Source organism: Rhinolophus hipposideros, assembly GCF_964194185.1.
Source record: "Rhinolophus hipposideros genome assembly, chromosome: 1".
Lineage (NCBI taxonomy): Eukaryota > Metazoa > Chordata > Mammalia > Chiroptera > Rhinolophidae > Rhinolophus > Rhinolophus hipposideros.
Window position 1 is genome coordinate 27692279 of NC_138047.1, and position 21530 is coordinate 27713808.

Sequence of the window (21530 nt, forward strand, 5' to 3'; positions counted from 1 at the left end):
ATAACAGCACAGTACCTATTTTACTTCAATTATATTTGAGTACAATGCACTCTTGGTGGCAAATGATTACATAGTGACAGTCAGCAAATGTCTATTAGAGCTGTCTCTCTGTGGAGTTTTAACTACAAATTTGAGAATCTGGATATAAAAATATGAATTACATGGTGTCCTCAAGTTAAAAAAAATATTGATCAGCATTTCATTATTTCTTAGAATTCAGAGCATACTATACTTTCAAATTCAAATTGTGTACCTTACATGAAAAGAAACATTTTGGTTGTCAAAAAACACTGAATAAAGTTTAGAAATACCACACCTGTAGGCTGACCTTTTAAATAAAATAATTATTCAAGTAGGTGAACAATGGAAATTTATGAATGTCACGATAAAACTGTGTCCAGTATGGAAATTATAAATTATTTCACAGCTTCACTGTTAAGAGACCTTAACAAAGTAACTTATACTGGAGTTCCAATTTGTTTTTTCATTAGCCCGAGAATAGTGCTTTTCAAAGGGTGTATGAACTGGTTGCATTAGTCAACTGAGGTGCTTGTTGAAAATGTGGGTTCTCAGTCCCAAACCAGTTCTACTGAGTCAGAATACTTATGAGGGGAGGTCAACAAAACTACATTTGTGAGAAGGACTCCAGGTCCTTTGTACACATGCTAAAATGTTAAAAAATCACTGTTCTAAAAAATAGTCTGTGAGAGTTCTTAAGATCATGATTCCTGCCAATGCCATACTGTTTTGATTATTGTAACTTTGTAATATAGTTTGAAGTCGGGAAGTGTGGTACCTCCAGCTTTGTTCTTTTTTGTCATGATTGCTTTGGCTACTCAGAGTCTTTTGTGATTCCATTCATATCTGAGGATTTTTTTTTTTTTCTATTTCTGTGAAAAGTGCCATTGGCATTTTGGTGGGGATTGCATTAAATCTTTACATTGTTTTAGGTAATATGGCCATTTAATTTAACTACGTTGATTCCTCCAATCCATGAATATGAAATATCTTTCCATTTCTTTGTGTCTTCTTCAATTTATTTCACTACAGAGTCTTGTAGTGAAAAGTATATAGATGTTTCACTTCATTTGTTAAGTTTTTTCTTAGCTATTTTATCCTTTTTTGTTGCAATTATAAATGGAATTGTTTTCTTTTTCTATTTCATTGTTGGTTTATAGGATACAATGGATATTTGTACATTGATTTTGTATCCTGCCACTTTACTGTATTTGTTTATTGTTTCTAATAGTCTTTTGGTGGAGTCTTTAGGGATTTCTATATATAGAATTATGTCATTTGTAAATAGTGACAGTTTTACTTCTTCATTCCCAATTTGGATACATTTTATTTCTTTTTCTTAACTGATTACTTTGGCTAGGACTTCCACTGCTAGATTGAATAATACTGGCAAGAGTGGGCATCCTGTTTTGTTCCTGATTTTAGAGGAAAAACTTTGTTTTTCATAATTAAGAGCCATATTAACTGAGGGTTTCTCATATATGGCCTTTATTATGTTAAGGTACTTTCCTTCTAAACACATTTTATTGAGTGTTTTAATCATAAATGGATTGTTGTATCTTGTCACATGCTTTTTCTTCAACTATTAATATGATCATATGATTTTTATCTTTTATGTGGGGTTATCACATTGATTAATTTAGATATGTTGAACTACCCTTGCATCCTTGGAATGAACCCCAATTGACTGTGATGAATTAACCTTTTAATGTACTGCTGTATTGAATTTCTAATATTTCGTTTAAGACTTTTGATCTATGTTTATGATATTGGCCTGTAATTTTCTTTTTTGTGTGTTGTCTTTGCCAGGTTTTGGTATCAGGGTAATGTTAGCCTCGTAAAATGAGTTGGGAAGTCTTCCCTCTTCTTCAGTTTTTTGGAAGAGCTTCAGAAAGATAGGTATTAAATCTTTTGGTAGAATTCACCAGGGAACAGAATTAAGAGCCCAGAAATAAAACTACACATATGTGGGGAACTAATTTTGACAACGCAGCCAAAATATACAATGGAGAAATGAAAGCCTCTTCAATAAATGGTGTTGGGAAAGAAAACTGGAAAGCCACGTGCAACAGAAACTAGACTGCTATCTAACCCCATTCACAGAAATTAGTTATAAATGTATTAAAAACTTGAATATAAGAACTGAAACAATAAAATAAATAGAAGAAAACATAGGCACTAAACTTATGGACCTTGCTCTCAGAGGAAGTTTTGTGAACTTTACCCCGAAAGCAAGGGAAGCAGAAATAAACAAATTGACTACATCAAACTAAAAAGCTGCACAGCCAAAGAAATTATCAACAAAACAAAAAGCCAACAAACTGAATGGAGAAGATACTTACAATTGATACCTCCAGTAAGGGACTAATATCCAAAATATATAAAGAACTTATACAACTCAATGATAAATAAAACAAACAAGGCAATTTTTAAAATGAGCAGAAGACCTGAATAGACACTTTTCCAAGGAAGACATACAGATGGCCAACAGGTATACAAAAAAATGCTCAACATCACTAGTTCTAAGGGAAAAGCAAATCAAAGCTTAATGAGATACCACCTCACACCTGTTAGAATAGCTATTATCAATAAGACAAGAAATAACAACTGTTGGAGAAGATTTGGAAAAAAGAGAACCCTCAAATACTGCTAGTAGAAATGTAAATTGATGCAGCCACTATGGAAAACAGTATGCAGTATCCTCAAAATATTAGGAATAGAAACACCATATGACCCAGTAATGCCTCTTTTTGGTATCTACCTGAAAAATTTGAAAACACTATTGGAAAAATGTATGTACTCCTACGTTCATTGCAGCATTATTCACAATAGAAAGACATGGAAACAACCTAAGTGTCCTTCAACCGGTAATTAGATAGAGAAGACCATATATATATACATATATGTATATATATATATATATATATGAGAGAGAGCGAGAGGGAGAGAAATGAATACTACACAGCCAGAACAAAGATGAAATATTGCCATTTGCAAAAATATGAATGGATCTTAAGAGTATAATGCTAAATGAAATAAGACAGATGGAAAAAGACAAGAACCATATAATTTCACTCATATGTGGGATAAAAACAAAAGCAATGACTGAACAACTCACAGATGCAGACAACAGAATGGTGGTTACCAGATGGGAAGGGGGCAGGGGAGGATGAAGAGGATAAAGGGAGTCAAATATATGGTGATGGAAAGAGACTAGACTTCCGGTGGTGAGCACCCAATGGAGTATTCAGATGTTGTATTATAAAGGTGTACACATGACATTTATATGTTATTAACCAATGCTACCTCAATAAATTTAATTTTTATTATTTTTTTTAAAACTCATGATTCCTGCCTGCCTGCCTGGAGACAATGATATAAATAGAAATGTCAAAATTTTAGACAAGGTTTGAGAAGTTCAAGTTTCCATATCTCCATGAAGCATCACAAGCTTGGAATCAACAAGAATTTCATGAAAGTAGAACATGAAGAGCTTCAAAGACTTTCATAAAAGTACAAAATGGAGACCTTCAAATTGTCAAAGGACAGACTGAAATCGATTGAGAGATCACGTTTTTACACCACAACCCCCAGTCACTCTCAAGTAAGCCATTTTACAGTAGTCGGCACTTTCTTTTATTCCAAGTATTTATACTGTAGAAATAATCTGGAGTGTCTCAGACTGAACTCAGTAAGTCCTCATTTCAAGAGAAACTGTTCATGATACGACGTGATTTATGGCAAATACTTAGAGACCAAGCTATTTAATGACTGAAGAGGTATCAGCACAATTGCATCCCCACACTTTTATATGCATGCTAAATATAAGGAATAAAACCTAACTGTATTCATTTCAGTTTTGTTCCTTGCTTGTTTCTGCATCCAGGTGGGGGTGCTGTGCTTTCCTGAGAGTAAACACTCATTTTCTAACCAACAATAGCAATATCAAAGACTTAAATAGTGCTTACGGTGGACCAGACACAGTGCTAAGTGCTTTATATGTGCTAACAGACTTAGTCCTCCCGAAGGCTAATGAGGTAACTACCACTGTTATTCCCATCTTGCAGATGAGGCAAATGAAGCATACAGTTTACATAGAAGCATAGAGCTGATGGTGAAGAGCCCAGAATCAACCTCAGGCTGTGTGCCTCCAGAGCTGATGCTCTTGTACATTATTTTCAACCTCCTCCTACTTTATCACAGAATTGTTGCTAGTGGTAGGAGTTGCCTGCAGACAGCAGGGTATCAGAGTTAAGGATCTATGTTAGCAAACATTTGATGGATAGCATTTCTTTAAGTGGAGGCTAAATAAAATGAAAGGTGGAAGTGCTAACTGAGCAACAATCGAGATTTTTCATACATTGCTTAATTTTACAAAATACTGTGGAAATGATTGGGCCAGGGGATACTTCTCCACCATGTTCTGAAAAGAATGATTCCCTTTGGGCTCCTGTGTGCATGATTCACTACCCTCAGAATGGTATTGGCTCCATGGAACGGAAGCCTGATGGAAGCTGACTTAAACAAGCAAGGGGCTCAGCTCCACAGACAACAAGGAACAGAGGGGAGGCAGGCCAGGACTGTAACAGCTGCTCAAGGGACCAGGCTGTTTCCCTCTTCCCCCCTGCGGCCTTCATCCGCGGCGCAGCTAGATGACCTCACTTTGGAGCACCCATCCAGGAAGGTTCCAGGAAGGGAGAAGGGAAATGCCAGAAGGAATAAATTGAGTCAGATCCATAGGAAAAAACTAGTTTTGTAGGAAGCCCCATCCTACATCCGCTTCTAACTCATTAGTCAGAACAGTGTTACATGGTCACCTCTTACTGTAGGGGAGGCTGGGGTACTGAAATTTTTAGCTGGGCACATTAGCAGCCAGAACAAAATTAGGATTCTATTAAGTAAGGAACAAAAGAGAACAGACTATCTTCAGACTGTCACCGGACTGCCTGGACTCCCATGAAATCCAAAAATTTGAATAGTAAAGCTCTACACTCACCAATTGCAGATTTTGGTGAAATTTACTTAGTTGATGGACGTTTCTTTATTGGGTATATTCTTCATAGTCTTCAAGTTTTATGTTCCCCAATGAAGGGCTCTTTTTAAAGAGTTAATAGAAGCATATTATAGGCCATCTTATAAATGTGGTATTTCACAGTCTGAATTTAAGTTTATAGATATGAAGGCATCAAGAAATGCTACTTTCACTGTCTAGTCACTTCCATTTCTACCAAAAATAATAGAAGCAAGGTGCACTTGCTGTATACATGATGTATCGATGCAGCATACAGGCCAAAGACCACTGGATACAGACAAGCAAAAAGCTGCAGAAATATGAGAATAGTGAAGGGTGAACTGAGTCAGCCCGCGGCTTGCGCGAGTAGGCAAACACACTCCAATGAACCTGCCATGGAGCAGCCACCACCATATTCATGCTTTGTGCAAGAGTTTAGATTTTAAAAAAAATTATCAGCCACATGAAATTAACATTATTCATTTGAATATAATGTTTTTGCTGTTTTGTTTGTATTTAATTTGTAAAGATGTTTGGTTTTATATTTGTATAACGGCTGTAAACAGAAGGAGTTTAGTCTTATTTTATTTTTAGACATATTTAAATAACACTATAATCAAAACAATTTAATTCTATACTGCAGTATCAAGAGATTGTCTTTCCTTTAAAAAGTCTCTCCATACTACTCAAGTCTGAGACACACTTCTCTAATAGCTTTCTTTCTGGAAAAAAAAGAAGAAAAAAAAGACAACAGAGGTGACGCCATTATTTCTAAGTCAAATTCATATTCGGTTCCTGGTCGGTGAGGTACTCCACAGGTGGGACAAGTCCCACCTTTTTGGGTTAGTAATATCATTGTTTAATGGGCATCTTACACTCTGCACACAAAAATTACAAAAAACTAAACTTGGGTTTCTGTGATCCTTTTTTAAAAAAGCTAAATGATCTCTCTCGTGTGTTGAAAGTGTCTTAGAAATGCTCTAGTCCAATCATCCTTTGGGGGCACAAGTGCACAGAACTGTACAATCCCTGACAGACGATGTCTAGGCTGTGCCTGCGGGAGGCTGAGGGGTCTTCTGAATACAGTGATGTCTGGGATGTGATTTTAAGCTGTTCACTGCTTGCTGTGATTCATTCCCATGACTTAAGTCTTATCTGGAGTGTTCTGCTGAGTGTTGTTTTTTTTCTTTTTTTCCCCAATGTTCCAATGCTGAGTGAGTTTTTGATGGAAATTAGTGAGGGGGCTGAGGTCAGGGTGAGTTCATCATGGCGCACAGTCGAGATGCAGGCAGAATGCTGGAGCCCAGTAACAGACGGGGCTCGGAGCAGGTAAGCCCTTTTGAAAATTGGCTCAAATCTTCAGGAGAGATTTAGACTTTTGGGGGGCCCTGCGGTTTAAATAACCGTTTCTGGACCTCAGGAGCTAGAAAGATCCCTTCTGACTACCATCTCTCATGTCAGGAGGCATTTCTGAGCCATCCGAACAACTTCGACAAGCACATCCACTGTTTTTTAGATTTTCAAAAGAGATATAAAAGGTGCTGAAAATGATTAATGCTTTTATCAATGATCAATAACACATTACCTAATTTTCTTTTAGTTTTTCTAAGTTACGAACTGGCAACACCAGTGTTTCTACTGTCCTTTCTCCCAAGAAAACACTTTCAATGGGACAGTCATGGCCTTCAAATGCTATTTGAACTTCTACAAGCGACAAAACCCAGTGAGAAATGTTTTAAGAAAATGTCACCGTCACTGATAATAATCCTCGTCCTTGAATCCCAATGTATCTGTGTTAGTCTAAGTACTGCAAACTTTCTAGGTGATCACACCAAAGGAGTTTTAAATCAACCATAAGCCTCCTAGGTTAACTTATTCGCTCATTACACTCAACATCAAATAGATTTTCACAAAACAATAAACAAAACCCAACCAAAAGCAAAAAGAGGAAACAACAGAACAAATATCTGACTATAATGTTTTACCTTATGATCTGGTTCTCCTTTTGCTGTTCTTTAAAATGCTCCCTTATGGGTTTGTCTAGGGTTAACTGTTCATTTGCAAACCTTTACTAAAAATAGTTGGATAGCGGGCAGTAAATAACTAAAACATAGACTAGCAAAATGTAGCAGCCAATAACACGTGGGTGCTATAGATGAAATAATTCCAGTACATACATCTCTGGCCTTGCAGGGGTAGACCAGTCATACTAGCATCAGACATGGGGATTTGTTAGAAATTAAAATTCTCAGGCTCCACTCCAGTCTGACTGAATCAAAATCTGGGTTAATCGACCTGTATTTAAAGAAGTCCTCCAGGTGATTCTGTTGCATGCTAAAGTTTGAGAACCACCAGTTTTAAGTGAAAGTTGATATTTTTAATGTTGAAATCCCAGCTCCCTTACAGAGCAACAATGATAAGAAATCATTATAAGAAGTGATGGGATTAGCGTATTTTTTATGACAATAACATGCATATGTTTCAAACAAAAAGAAATGAGTATCATTTTCCTCGTGAACTAAACTTTATATAGTGTTTGAATATATGGAGGAAGGGGTGGGAAAACATCTATTTTTAAATTGTTTCAACTAAAATTTGAAAGAAATATACAGCCATTAACATACAGTCAACACTGCACTATTTAGTGCTACGCTGATATACAATCCGACCTGTGGTCTGTGGCTATTAACAAGCAAGCTGAAGATTGGCTATACTGTACATCTCATTCACTAATTCTTTCATAATATTAAATCATGTCACCAAAAAGTGGTCCTTCTAAATAAATCACAATTAGAACAAATCATGTCATTACCTATCTATTTAATTACCACAACTAGAGGATTTCCTAGTAATAAAAGGAAATATGGCTTAAGCAGAAGAGCCATAATTTCAAGTTCGCTTTTTATTTGAGTTATAAACTAAAGATTAGTTCTCCAGTTTAAGAACATTCCTGAGAAAAAGATGAAATATGTTGGAATCATTAGAAAAACGATCAAAACCTGTGTTGCTCCGTCCTTCCCTTAGGCTTCAATTTGTGTAAACTCAATACTTTTAGACACAATGATTTTTTAAAAGGCCATTAATAAAAGGCATTTCTGGTGTGAGGACTGATGAACAATCTACTCCCTTGTCAAAAACTATATAAAATTTGATTTGGAAGCAATACTCTGATTCCTCCTGGAACCTACCTGTCTACAGGTGAAGATTTGGAATTCCGTGGCTTCTTTACTTGGGCATACAAAGCATCCATCATATGTCCTTCTCTTGGGCTCTGAGGTCTGGCGTTGAGAGCCATGGAACCCTCATAAGACGAAATTGCCCCGTACATCAACTCATCATCACAGCCAAGTGTCCGATGAAAGTCTTGGATTTCAGCATAGTCACGTTCTCGAGCTTGTCGCTCTCTAAATTCTCGAGTTTTGGCTTGAATCCTGTAAAATTATAGCAAAATTGAAATAAGAGAAGCCTGCTTTAAGAACTGCATATAGAAACATTCACAAAAATATGTTGTAAAACACATTTCATTTCATACAACTATAATAAAATTGATAATATAAATGTTATACTCATTTTAGATTGTCAAGGTAATGCCATAGATGCTCAAAAATAATCATTTCAGATAGCTTATGTTCATGTCAATAACATATAGTCATGATTTACATCTTAATTTAAATTTTCATTTATTAACTAGGTTTAATAATTTACCAGGAAAAGATAGTTTTAGGCACTTGATTCACTTGATTTTTACTCATGAACTCTTTTAAGGCAAGAAGTGATTTTTTTAAAAGTTACACATACACATACTATATATATACACATTCATGAGTGGGTGCATAATTTATAAATATTATTAATTATAAATATAACATACACATTCAACATACTATGAAGCTTAAATATGAATCCACACTATAATGCTTTACTAATGGCAAAAGAAGATCTCAGTTTAATGACACCAATTTCAATTTTATGTGACGTATACAGAACTGGCAAATCCTGAGATAAACGACAAGAAGGCATGTATCCAATCAAATTCTGAAATAAAAGTTGCCTGTGCTATAACTAAGGAACTGACCTTAAGTAACTACTTTTGCTTAAGATGTATTTAAATATTTCCTAGGATTTTATTAAGCTAGTTAGTACAAAATCCTCTTCAACCAATAATATATTGATATAATTTATGTTCTAAGTCAATCTTATTTATCTAAAAATAGAATTTTGATGATTTTTGATGGCGTTTGATGGGAAAAATATTTTTGATCATGTTTAATGGAAAAAATAATTACAAATGCAAATGTTTACTTAAAAAATGAAGTCTTATTTATATAAAACAATGTTTTAGACTGAGTTTAATATTTTACTGCAAAATTATTTGCTTTTTGCACATTTGAAATAGACCACTGCTTGCATGAATAACATATAAATATATATTCAAAAGAATACAGAAAAGATACAAAAATGAGATGAAGACAGAACAAAAAAAATGAAAAAGAAAACTATAAACTGAAATCCCTCATGAATATAGGAATAAAAATCCTTAACAAAATATTAGCAAATAGAATTTAGCAATATATAAAACAAACTATGACCAAGTGATATTTTATACAGGAATGTAAGCCTGGATCAACATTCAAAAATCAATTAATGGGAGTGGCCGGATAGCTCAGTTGGTTAGAGCGTGAGCTCTGAGCAACAGAATTGCCGGTTAGATTCCCACATGGGCTTGTGAGCTGTGCCCTCTGCAACTAGATTGAAACAACTTGAGCTGAGCTGCCACTGAGCTCCTGGTGGGAGGCCGGATGGCTCGGTTGGTTAGAGCACCTGCTCTTAACCATAAGGTTGCCGGTTTGACTCCCACATGGGATGGAGGGCTGTGCCCCCTGCAACTAAGATTGAAAATGGTGACTGGTCTTGAATCTGAGCTGCGTCCTCTACAACTAAGATTGAAGGACAACAACTTGACTTGGGGCTGATGGGTCCTGGGGAAAAAACATACTGTTCTCCAATAAAATCCTGGAAATACACACTGTTTCCCTTCCCCAATAAAAAAAAAAAATATTAAAAAAATAAATCAATGTAATTTACTATATTAATAGGATAAAGATTAAAATCACATGCTTATATCAATTGAGAAAGAAAAAGCATCTGCTAAAATTACACCCACCATGACAGAAACTCTCAAAAAACTAGTAATATAGAAGAACTAACTTCCTAAACTTGACAAAGAGCAGCTGTAAAAAAGCCTATTGGTAACATCATACATAATGAAGAAAGACTGAATGCTTCCCTTAAGATTAGGAGAAAGGTAAGGAGATCTGTTCCCATCACTGTAATTCAATGTAGCATTGGAAATTCTAGACAATGCAATAAGCTACAAAATGAAATAAATGGCATACAGATTAAAAAGGAATAAAACCATTCTTATTTGTAGATGACGCCATGATCTATATAGAAAATCCCAAGGAAGCTACAAAAACTTCTAGAACTAAAAAGCAAGTTCAGCAAGGTAACAGGATACAACATTAACATAGAAAAGTCCACTGAATTTCTATATGCTGGCAATGAACATGGAAGTTGAAATGAAAATATACTGCCATTTATAATCACTAAAAATGAAATGTATAGATACATAAATATAAACAAACAAAAGGTTGGTTTATAGAAATATATAAAACTATACAGATATAAATGTAACAAAACAAGTCCAGGGCTTGTATGCTGGAAATCACACAATGCTGATGAAAGAAATCAAAGAAGATCTTAAAAAGAGAGAGACATACTGTGATCTTAGATGAAAGACTCAACATAGTAAAGAAGTCAATTTTCTGGAAGTCCTAGCCACAGCAATCAGACAAGAAAAAGAAATAAAAAGCATGCAGATTGGAAAAGAAGAAGTAAAACTCATCATTTACAGATGATATGATACTATACAGAATACCAAAGAATCCATCAAAAACTATTAGAACTAATATCTAATATATGAATTCAGTAATAGCAGGATACAAAATTAATATTCAGAAATTGTTAGAATAATCCAAAATTTATATGAACCATAAAAGACTGACTAGCCATGGCAATCTTGAGAAAGAAAAACAAAGTTGGAGGTATAATGCTAACTGATATCAAACTATACTACAAAGCCACAGTAATTAAAACAGCATGGTATTGGCATAAAAACAGACACATACATCAACAGAACAGAATGGAGAGCCCAAAAATAAACTCACATCTATGCGGTCATTTACTCTATGACAAAGGAGGCAAGAATATACAATGGAGTATAGACAGTCTGTTCAATAAATGGTGCTGGGAAAACTAGACAGATATATGCAAAAAAAAGAAAGAAAGAAAAGAAAAGAAACTGACCACCTACTTACTCTACATACAAGAATAAACTCAAAATGGATTAAAGACTTAAATGTAAGACCCAAACCATAAAGCTCTGGAAGAAAACATAGGCAGTAAACTGTCCGACATTGTCCTTAGTAATATTTATTTTTCTGATTTATCTCCTCGGGCAAAGACAACAAAATAAAAAAAATAAATAAATGGGACTACATCAAAATAAAAAGTTTTTTTTCACAGCAAAGGAAACCGTCAACAAAATGAAAACACATCTTACTGAATGGGAGCAGATTATCTGTCAATGATACATCTGATAAGGGGTTAATATCCAAAATTTATAAAGAACTCATACAACTCAACACCAAAAAAACCAAACAACCCAATTAAAAAATGGGCAGAGGTCCTAAATAGACATTTCTCCAAATAACACATATACATGGCCAATAGACACATGAAAAGATGCTCAACATCACTAATCATCAGAGAAATGCAAATTAAAACCACAATGAGCTATCACCTCACAACTGTCAGAATGGCTATCATCAATAAATAAAAATACAAGACTAGATGAGGATGTGGATGGAGAAAAGAGAAACCTCATGCACTGTTGGTGGGACTGCAAACAGTTTGGTGGGTCCTCAAAAAATTAATAATAGAATTACCTTATGACCTATAAATTTCACTCTTGGCCATTTATCGGGAAAAATACAAAACACTACTTTGAAAAGATAGATGCACCCCTATGTTCACTGCAGTGTCATTTACAATAGTCAAAATATGGAAGCAACTGAAATGTCCATCAATAGACTGGGTAAAGAAGATGTGATACATATATACAATGGAGTATTACTCTACCATAAAAAAGAATGAAATCTTACCATTTGCAGCAACATGGATGGACCTAAAGAATATCATGCTAAGTGAAATAAGTCACACAGAAAGACAAAAACATGTGATCTCACTTACATGTGGAATCTAAAAAATAAAATAAATGAACAAACAAAACAAAAACAGACTTATAGATAAAGGGAACAAACTGATGGTTACCAGATGGAATGGAGGTTGGGGACTTAGTGGAAAATGGTGAAGGGATTAAAAAGTACAAATTGGTAGTTACAAAATAGTCATGGGGATGTAAAGTACAGTATAGGGAATACAGTCAGTAATATTGTAATAACTATGTATTGTGCCAGGTGGGTGCTAGATTTATTGGAGGAATCACTTCATAAATTATATAAATGTCTAACCACTACACTGTACACCTGAAACTAATATAAATAATACTGAATGTCAACTATAACTGAAAATATATTTTAAATTAAAAATATCTTAAAAATAAATTCTAATATGCTTTATAAAAATAAAAGATTCCCTCAAAAAGAAAAAAAATGTCAATTCTTTCCAAGGTGATATACAGGTTTAATGTAACTCCTATGAAAATCTCAGCAAGATTCTTGTAGATATAGACAAGATTATTTATAAATTTAAATGGAAAGGCAAAGGATAGAATAGCTAGGCAATTATGGAAAAGAACAATGAGGTGGGAGCAGTCACACTCCCTGATTGCAAGACTTGTAATATCACTATAGTAATCAAGACTCTGTGGTTTCTGTGGAGGGACAGACACACAGATCAATGGAACAGAATTAAAACCCCAGAAATAGCCAATAAATATGACCAAGTGATTATCACAATTGTGCAAACACAATGCAATGGAATAAAATAACCTTTTTTTACAAATAGTGCCGGAGCAATTAGATATCCACAGACAAAAACAAAAACAAAACAAAATAAACACACACAAAAAACCCTGAATTTAAACATCACACTTTATACAAAAATTAGCTCAAAATGGATCACAGATTTAAATGTAAAACTATAAAACTTTGGAAGAAAACATAAAAGCTTTAGGACCTAGTGCTTGGTGAAGAATTCTTAGAAATAATATCAAAAGCATAACCCATAAAAGAAAAAAAAAATCGATAAACTAAACACTATCAAAATTAAAAGCATTTCTGTGAAAAACTCTATTAAGAGAATGAAAAGACAGGACTTCAAGAAAATGTTTTCAGATCACATATTTGACAGAGGACTCATGTCCAGAATATATAAAGAACACTCAAAACTCAAAAGACATGAAGCAATTATTTCTCTGAAAAGAATACACAGATGACAAATAAGATCACCAGCCATTAGGGAAATGCAAATTTGAGACCACAATAAGCTATCACTACACACCTATTAGATCAGCTGAAATTAAAAGAAAAAAGTGATAATATTAAATGCTGGCAAGGAATCAGGAAAACGGGATCTCTCACACACTGCTGTTGGAAATGTAAAATGGTACAGACATGCTGGAAAACAGTCTGACAGTTTCTTACAAAACTAGACATACACTTACTGTAACACTCAGCAATCGCACAGCTGGGCATTTATCCCCAAGAAATGAAAATTTCAGTCCACACAAAATCCTGGACACAATTGTTCATAGATATTTCTAATATTTAACAACTGGAAATAGCCAAAATGTCCTACGAAAGGTAAATGATTAAGAAACTCAGGTACATACACATCACAAGCTCCTACTCAGCAATACAAATGAACAGACTACTGATACACATAGCAACTTGAATTGATCTCAAGGGCATTAAGCTATGTGGGGGGAAAAAGTCAATCTGAAAGGTCGCATGCTGTAAGATTTTGTTTCTATAACATTCTCACAATGACAAACTTACACACATGGTGAACGGATTAGTGGTTGCCGGGGGTAAGCTGTGGTGGGAGCAGAGGGGCGTGTGTCATTATACATAGAAGCATGAAGATCTTCGTGATGGAATAGTTCTGCCTCTTCCTTGCAGTGGTGGTCACATGAATCTGCACGAGGCCTACGATGACACAGAACTATATACACACATGGAGCCAATGTCAATTCCTGGTTTTGACATTGTATTGTAGTCGTGTAAGTTGTAGCTGTTGAGGGAAACTGGATGAAGGGTACACAAGACCTCTCTGTCCCATCTGTGCAACTTCCTAAAAATCTAAAATTATTTCAAAATAAAGTTTGTTTGTTTGTTTTTCAAAAGCTGGAATATTGTCACATAGCATTACAAGCAAAATTTTCATTTTTCTCTCTTGTTTTTCTCTTTTATCACCATTATGTTGGTCTTTTTTTCCCAAATTTTGGACCCACCTAGGTCAAATTGCTTTAATTTCCCTTATTTCCCGGGTATAAAATGGAAGTACTTAAAATTCACTTTGCTCAGAGCTTCTCAAAGGGGTCCAGTGACATTTGAGAAAGGACAATTTGTGGTTGTTCAGAACTTCTTACACAACTGGTTCCAGTCACATATCACCAATCAGTGTCTCCCAGCCATCAGGGCAACAAAAATTGGTTCATATATTCCCCAAACCTCTCTAGGATAGGATCTTATTTCCCGAGTTGAGAACCAATGCCTTTCTTACCTTATAAGAGAATATTTTATATGAAATTTTTATCAGGAGAGGCCTAGAATCTAATATACCTAAGTCCCATGTACAGTCTCTGTAACAAAAATAGCAACTCAAAATCTAATGTCAAATTTACCTAATTTATACTAGATTTTTTTTGTTATAGTCTACTTAATTCATTTAGAACAATGACAGTGAAGGATGTTATAAAAGCTGATTACCACTAAATACTAAATACTCGTATCCATGATGAAAAGTTCAGGTAATTCAGAGAAATTTCATTCTTTGTACTATACTGTGTTTTTGACTCTATTCAGCCAAAGCAATTACAGAGTAAGGGAAATGACTTCTTTTCTTCAACTCAATGGGATATTAACTTGAAGCTCAATTATGATCACTTATCTGACAATGCACTTTACTACTATTTTTGGTTATATCGGACAATCACCGAATCTGATAGGTAATATCCAGGGTGACTAGGCATTCACATAAGTCTTGAGGTTTGGGAACCTGAAGAAATTTGGAGGACCACAATAGAAATAAAGCCAGAAGTTCAGAATTTAGGAACCTCCTGAAATCAAGGGAGAGACAGATTGGTTTATAAATGAGTGAACCCTATGGTGCTTGAACTTTAGTTCATTGAAAGTGAAGATAATCCAGCTTACTGATGTTGGAAAGTGCAGCCCTATTAAGAAAGGAAGCCATCACAAAAAGAAAATATGAACATTCTCATCTCCAGGGAAGCATGAACCTAGTCTCGCCAAACTTCTTACACATCAGTTTCATTATATTATTGGTGGGAGACTAGAATGTTCTTTTGTTTCAAATCAGAGAAAGAAATGGTCATTGGGGGTCAATTTCTACCAAGTCAATTGCTCAGGAGAAATGCTCAGCAGCATGAGGTACTATTCATAAAGCCCAGTTCTCAATTGCTTTCTTTTACCCAAATTTACACATTCTTACTAATTGCCTCTAATCCTTGAATCCAACAAACATTACAGTCACATCAATGTTACCTTCTAAAATGATTTTTTCTAAGCTTCAACAACAAAAAAAATATTTTTATTGTTTGTTTTGTCATCACCAATGAATTTATCTCCAAAGTTATAAAAGCTGTTTGCACCCCTCCTTTCCACCCAGGTGGCTCACACTTGTGATAAAAACATTAGAATAAAACTGTAGCATACCTGTGGAGGACAAAGACGAGAGTAGCGCTGGCAAAGGCTAACAAATCTGATTACTATGTGCATCTTAAAGTTCATTATAGAACTTTAAGTTTCTTACAAAACTAGACATACACTTACTGTATGTCTAATGAAGCTTGCTGTACAAATGACACTGAAAAGTAGATTTTTAAAACTAGGAACACATTGTGGGTTTTGTGAATTTTCGTGACAATTTGCAGTCAAATTAAGAAAAGACAAATGATTTTCTTTATTATATACTTTTAGACTTGAATGTCTTGCTTATTATAAAGTGAGAAAAGAGACTTTGTAATACAACAAAAGAGTTATATTTACATGTTATATATTTTCATTGTTTATGGAGGAACTTATTTCAGGAAAGAAATAATTGGCTGAGGGGAGAAAATATTTTTGGTTACCTAATAAAAATAGCATAGTTTCTTAAGGAAACTCTTAAAAAAGATAATATATCTTGCAATTGAGCCCTTAACGGTTCCAGATGGTCACTGCTATAAAAGGACACCCCATCTATTCTTTTATTGTGACCCTTAGGTCACAAATTATCTCTAAGATATACGAGTCATTCCTTTCTCTGAACAGTTAGGTTGTTGTTTAGCATTATCCCGCCCATTTATCTCAGGCCAAACCTCAGCAATGACAAAAGTCATTAGCCCAAAACTTAGCATAAGAAATAAATACATACTGCTTTAAGCATTTCAGAAAGTCCTTTCTAGTTATAAACGAGAACTATTCTGAAATTTAAAGGATTACAGACAACTGGACCAACTGACTTTGTGGGGCAAACTTTTCATGGACTATTTCCCTACCCTTGAAATGGAAAAAAAAAAAAAATTGAAACAACAATTAGAACTTTTTATTAAGACTCTAAAAAGGTTAGCAAAGAATTTATCATTTCAATTTGTTATGTTGAAACATAAATATTCACACCTTTCCTTTTTGTTAAAAAAGTCTTTTCCATTATGATAATGAAATTGTCTTGAACCTGCATAGAAAATAATACACAAAATAATGTGATATACTAAAGTAATAAGGTTAATTTCTTTCCTGCTGTCACCAAATTCATGCTAACAGTCTCTTTAGCTTGACATCAATTAATGATTTCAATTCCAGACTCTTGTCACAGTGTTCACCACCCTTTTCTGTAATTAAGATGGATGATGCACAACGAAGATAAAACATACAAGACTTCTGTTCTTGTAACATTTCTATTCATTAGGAGTTTTGCTTTTACAATAAATGGCTTTTAGCACTAATTGCAGTAGAGTAAGATGAAAGTAACTTTTTTATGACTATTAAGTACTGTCTTTATACATCCAAAAAAGGTACAAGGCATTGAGAAACACTATTGAGTGACCAACTCCTCAGGATGAAAAAAATCAATGGTGGACTTACATTACTCCATTATATCCCAAATACTTCTAACTCCAAAGCTTATACAGCTTTGCTACATAAAGTTACCAATGGTGTATTTTCTCAAAACACTCTTAAGAAACAGAAATTGACCTTTAATGATTTTAAGTTCTAAAAAATGCTGTTAACGTCTACAGAAGATAAAATACACTAATGTTAGTTTAATAAAATTTTTTAAAATACATTTCAGATTGCTGCATATTAGATCATTGTTAACCACCTTCAACACAATGTTTAAGATCTTGCAATCAACTCTTTGGGGAAACATTTTACCCGCAACTTATTATACTGTCATCTAGAAACCTAATTCTAGGAAGAAAGTTCCTGGATCTTTTCCCAATAGTATTTCCTCTCTCTAAAAATAAAAAAAAAATCAGTATTACTGAAATTCATCAAATAAAACCCAAATTCATGGCAGAATAAAATTTAAGCTACAAGACAACTGGAACAGTTCAGTTTAAAGCAGTTTTAGTCATCTGATGAAATGCTCTATTTGTCCCTCAAAACACTTCAGTAAATGGCAGACTTCAGAAACACTGCGGCTCGACTCATCAGTGCTTTAACTTACCCTGCTAGGTAAACCTAGCAACTGCCACCTACCAACATAGAAGCTGCCAATTTGGTCTCTATGCTGAATTCTCAAATGAGGGACAATATTCTACTAAATTTCTTACTTTACAAAAATATGTAAAATATTCCATTTCAGTAACAATAAAAACATCAACAACAACAAAAAACATCAATAGCAAAAATACCATAACTTTAAGTGGGATGTTAGTATCTTTGTAATATTGAAGTAGAAGTTCCTTGGGAAGAAAAGCCTTACATATTCGAAATGGGTCCTTAAAAAATTGCTTAAGTTTAAGAACAACTGCTTTGAAGGTACAATTCCATTTCAAGGGAAGAATGTGAGTTGTTGAAATCCGCAGTGGTACCTGCTAAAGAAAAAAACCACAGGCCCAAAATGGAGCCACTTGTGCTAAAGCCCATGACACCAAACTTAGACTTAATTAATACCTGACCCAACTGCAGTTTCAACCTTCTCTGGGAATGTAATCTTAATCGTTCTTCTAGAATCTTCTAGTCAACACCGATGAAGCAATCTTTCACGTGGGTCCTTTCCAAGTCCCTTAAAGGAAGCTGAGATAATCTGCCTGATAAAAACCCCAACTTCTCCTAAAGGAAGGTAACCTTGCCTGGAAACGTCCTTTCTATTCTTTTGCTAATAGTTTTCTTGTCCAGCTCAATTTCCTACAAAACCCTTCTGTTTGCACAGCTCCTCAGAGAACCTCTCTACTTGCTGGATGGGATGGTGCCGATTCATGAATCATTCAATAAAGCCAATTTGATCTTCAAATTTCTGTGAACTGAATTTTTGTTCTTTATCATATCTTATGATAGGTGGAAGGAAAAGTTAAATTTCATCCCTTAATGCTAAAATGAGATGATACCAGTTTAAAGTATAAATTGGTTAAAAGTTGTAAAAGAGATAAAAAACAAATAAAGCTTTTATAGAAATACTACTAACCACTAACAGAATCAAACATTTTTAAAGAATGCAAGCAGTTAAAAGAATGCATGTGTCCCCCCCACCAGCACCACTCCTCTGAAGACCTTTGTGTGAGGGTAAGGATAGGAAGCCTCAGTGCGGGTATAGAATATTTCCATTTTGCTAAATTCATAAGTTCTTAGGAGCTAGACCTAGACCCCAAATTACCATCTTTATGAAGTATTTATTATTAACTCTAGCCCGACCAATCTCTCCCCTTCCCAAAGCTCTACAGTCACCTATTTTCACAATTGATTATATTGTCTTATATCAATTTTTTAATGTTAACATATTAAAATCTTTCCCACGTCTTAACAAAGGAAAGGATTCCTAAGAAAGGGAATATAATAATAATAATAAATTATATATTACATTGTATATTTAATATATTGCTAAACAATAAAGACTTCTCTTTTATACTTACTAATAAAATGCTGGAATAATATTTCACTAACCAAAACACACACACACACACACACACACACACACACACACACACACACTCACAGATATTCATTCATTCATATTACGTTTGGGCTTCCCCAAGTATCAAAGCACCTACAAATTTTTCCTACTCAAAAGAGGTGCTACAATCCCAAATACACATAAGACAGCTCTCACGAATAACAGAACTGCATTTTCCTACTCCAGTTACAGCCTTTCAGTAAATTAGTTATATTTATATAACGTACACACATCTGCATGCACTCTCAAGACTTAATTTGTGCAAGTTAAAAAACTCTTAAAATTTTTGTTCACCTGTATGATAAACATGATCTAGTTAGACATAGCTAAGTAGAGATAGAGATACAGAGATAGATATAAAGATATAGACATAGATATAGATATATAGAGATATATAGATATATAGATATGGGAATTTAATAAGTATATTAATAAATGTTTGATAATACTAATCCCACTTAGAGTTGACTTTTCTAAAAGGTTGAAGAGGTCATAGAAAATATTGAAAACTCTGCTATAGGATAGAAAAATATATTTTTCAATAAAAAAAAAAAATCAAGCTTTGTTTGAATGACAATGTGTGACCTAAATGAAAAGGTTATCTGGATTATCTCAATTCTAATGTCAGAATTCTGGGAACCCGAAACTAAGTTTTAAGCCAAATGAGCAAAACCTTTTTTTTGCTTTAGATATAGAGGGAATGCACCTATTATTGCTACATTGATTGTTTCTCCTGTGATTTCACTAACTTTTTACTCATGCACTTTAAACTTTATTACTACATTATATGGTATATAACAAAAAAGTTAACTTCTGCAAAAAACAAGTGAACGTATATCATCTGCCAAATAGGACCTTACCAACTAAGAGACACTACAAAAAAGTTTTTATGAAAATTTAAACTAATTACTCAAAGCAGATAATGGGAACGGTAAAACTGAAAAGAGAAATACCAGTGAATTTGAACCAAATGCAGGAATGTCATAAATGCTTGCAAAATGATACACCAAAAACTGGGTGTACACCACTTAGGCCTAGTATTTAAAATGCAAAGCTTTGAATGGTGATTACCACTTTGAATAATGGAATATTTTAAGCTATACATTTTCTTAGCAGATTTATAAGTACCTTTCAGATACAGGGAGAATTTTATAAGAAATTCATTAACTTTTTCATATCTTCATACAAGAATTCAATGCCCTTGGAAATATTTCCAAGCACAACTTACTAGGTAGATACAGATAAAATCATAATAGGTATCCCTTGCTGAGTAACTACAAAATGCAAGCCAGTTAACATTATAAATCTCATTTAATAGAATGAGCAACACATGAGGTAAGTATTATTTTAGAGTTGGGGGAGCTTGGCCAGATAGCACAGCTAATATTTCATCTTTGAGTCCTTCTTTCCTTCTTTCTGTTTTTCCTTCTCATCCATCCGTTTATACAGACTTGGCCTTATTCCAGAAAGCATTTAACACGATTTTTCTAAGAATGTGCAAAAGTGCAAAATAAATCAAAATGAAAGTAGATGTTAATTTTTTAAAAGATGTGAGGAAATATGTATTTTATAGGGAAAAAAATAGAATGGCATAAACCAGTATGTTAACAGTGGTATTATTACAGATAAGTTTGTTTCCTTATTTTTTTCAAATTTTCTACAGATTTAGAGTTAGAATAAATTTAGAATTAGACCTTAAAATGTATGTGCTTTAAACAGGTGAGAAACATGTGGGAAAGAGAAAACTGAAAAAGAAAGATGGAACAGGACTAAAATTCACAAAACAGAAGCCATGAAGTAGAGGCAAGCTGAAACCTGGCTCTAAACTTGTTCATGGTTCTAGGAAACAATCAACAGACCTCCAAAGCCAGTTAGATGAGTGAGGGGGATGGACATGGTTCGACCAGGAGCCAAAGGTTGATTGTCTATTCCTATTTTGATGACTCATAATGTACCTTAACATAATTAGGGTTTTGAGAAATAATGGAGTAAGGAAATACGCATAAATTGTTTTAACTAAGTATTTCTTATGCATATTTGCACATGGAACCCTCTTCCGCTGCTGAACACTTTTTTGGGA

The 21530-nt window shown here is 34.2% G+C and overlaps 1 protein-coding gene across 24 annotated transcripts in view; it reads right to left on the reverse strand.

The window, feature by feature from the left end:
• PARD3 (par-3 family cell polarity regulator) overlaps nt 1-21530 on the reverse strand; it is a 610024-nt gene that overhangs the window by 132245 nt on the left and 456249 nt on the right. For all 24 annotated transcript variants that reach the window (XM_081059103.1, XM_081059088.1, XM_081059079.1 and 21 more), the window contains one exon: nt 8218-8460. In XM_081059103.1, the coding sequence (XP_080915229.1) occupies nt 8218-8460 (243 nt within the window). The remainder of the gene's footprint in view (nt 1-8217; nt 8461-21530) is intronic.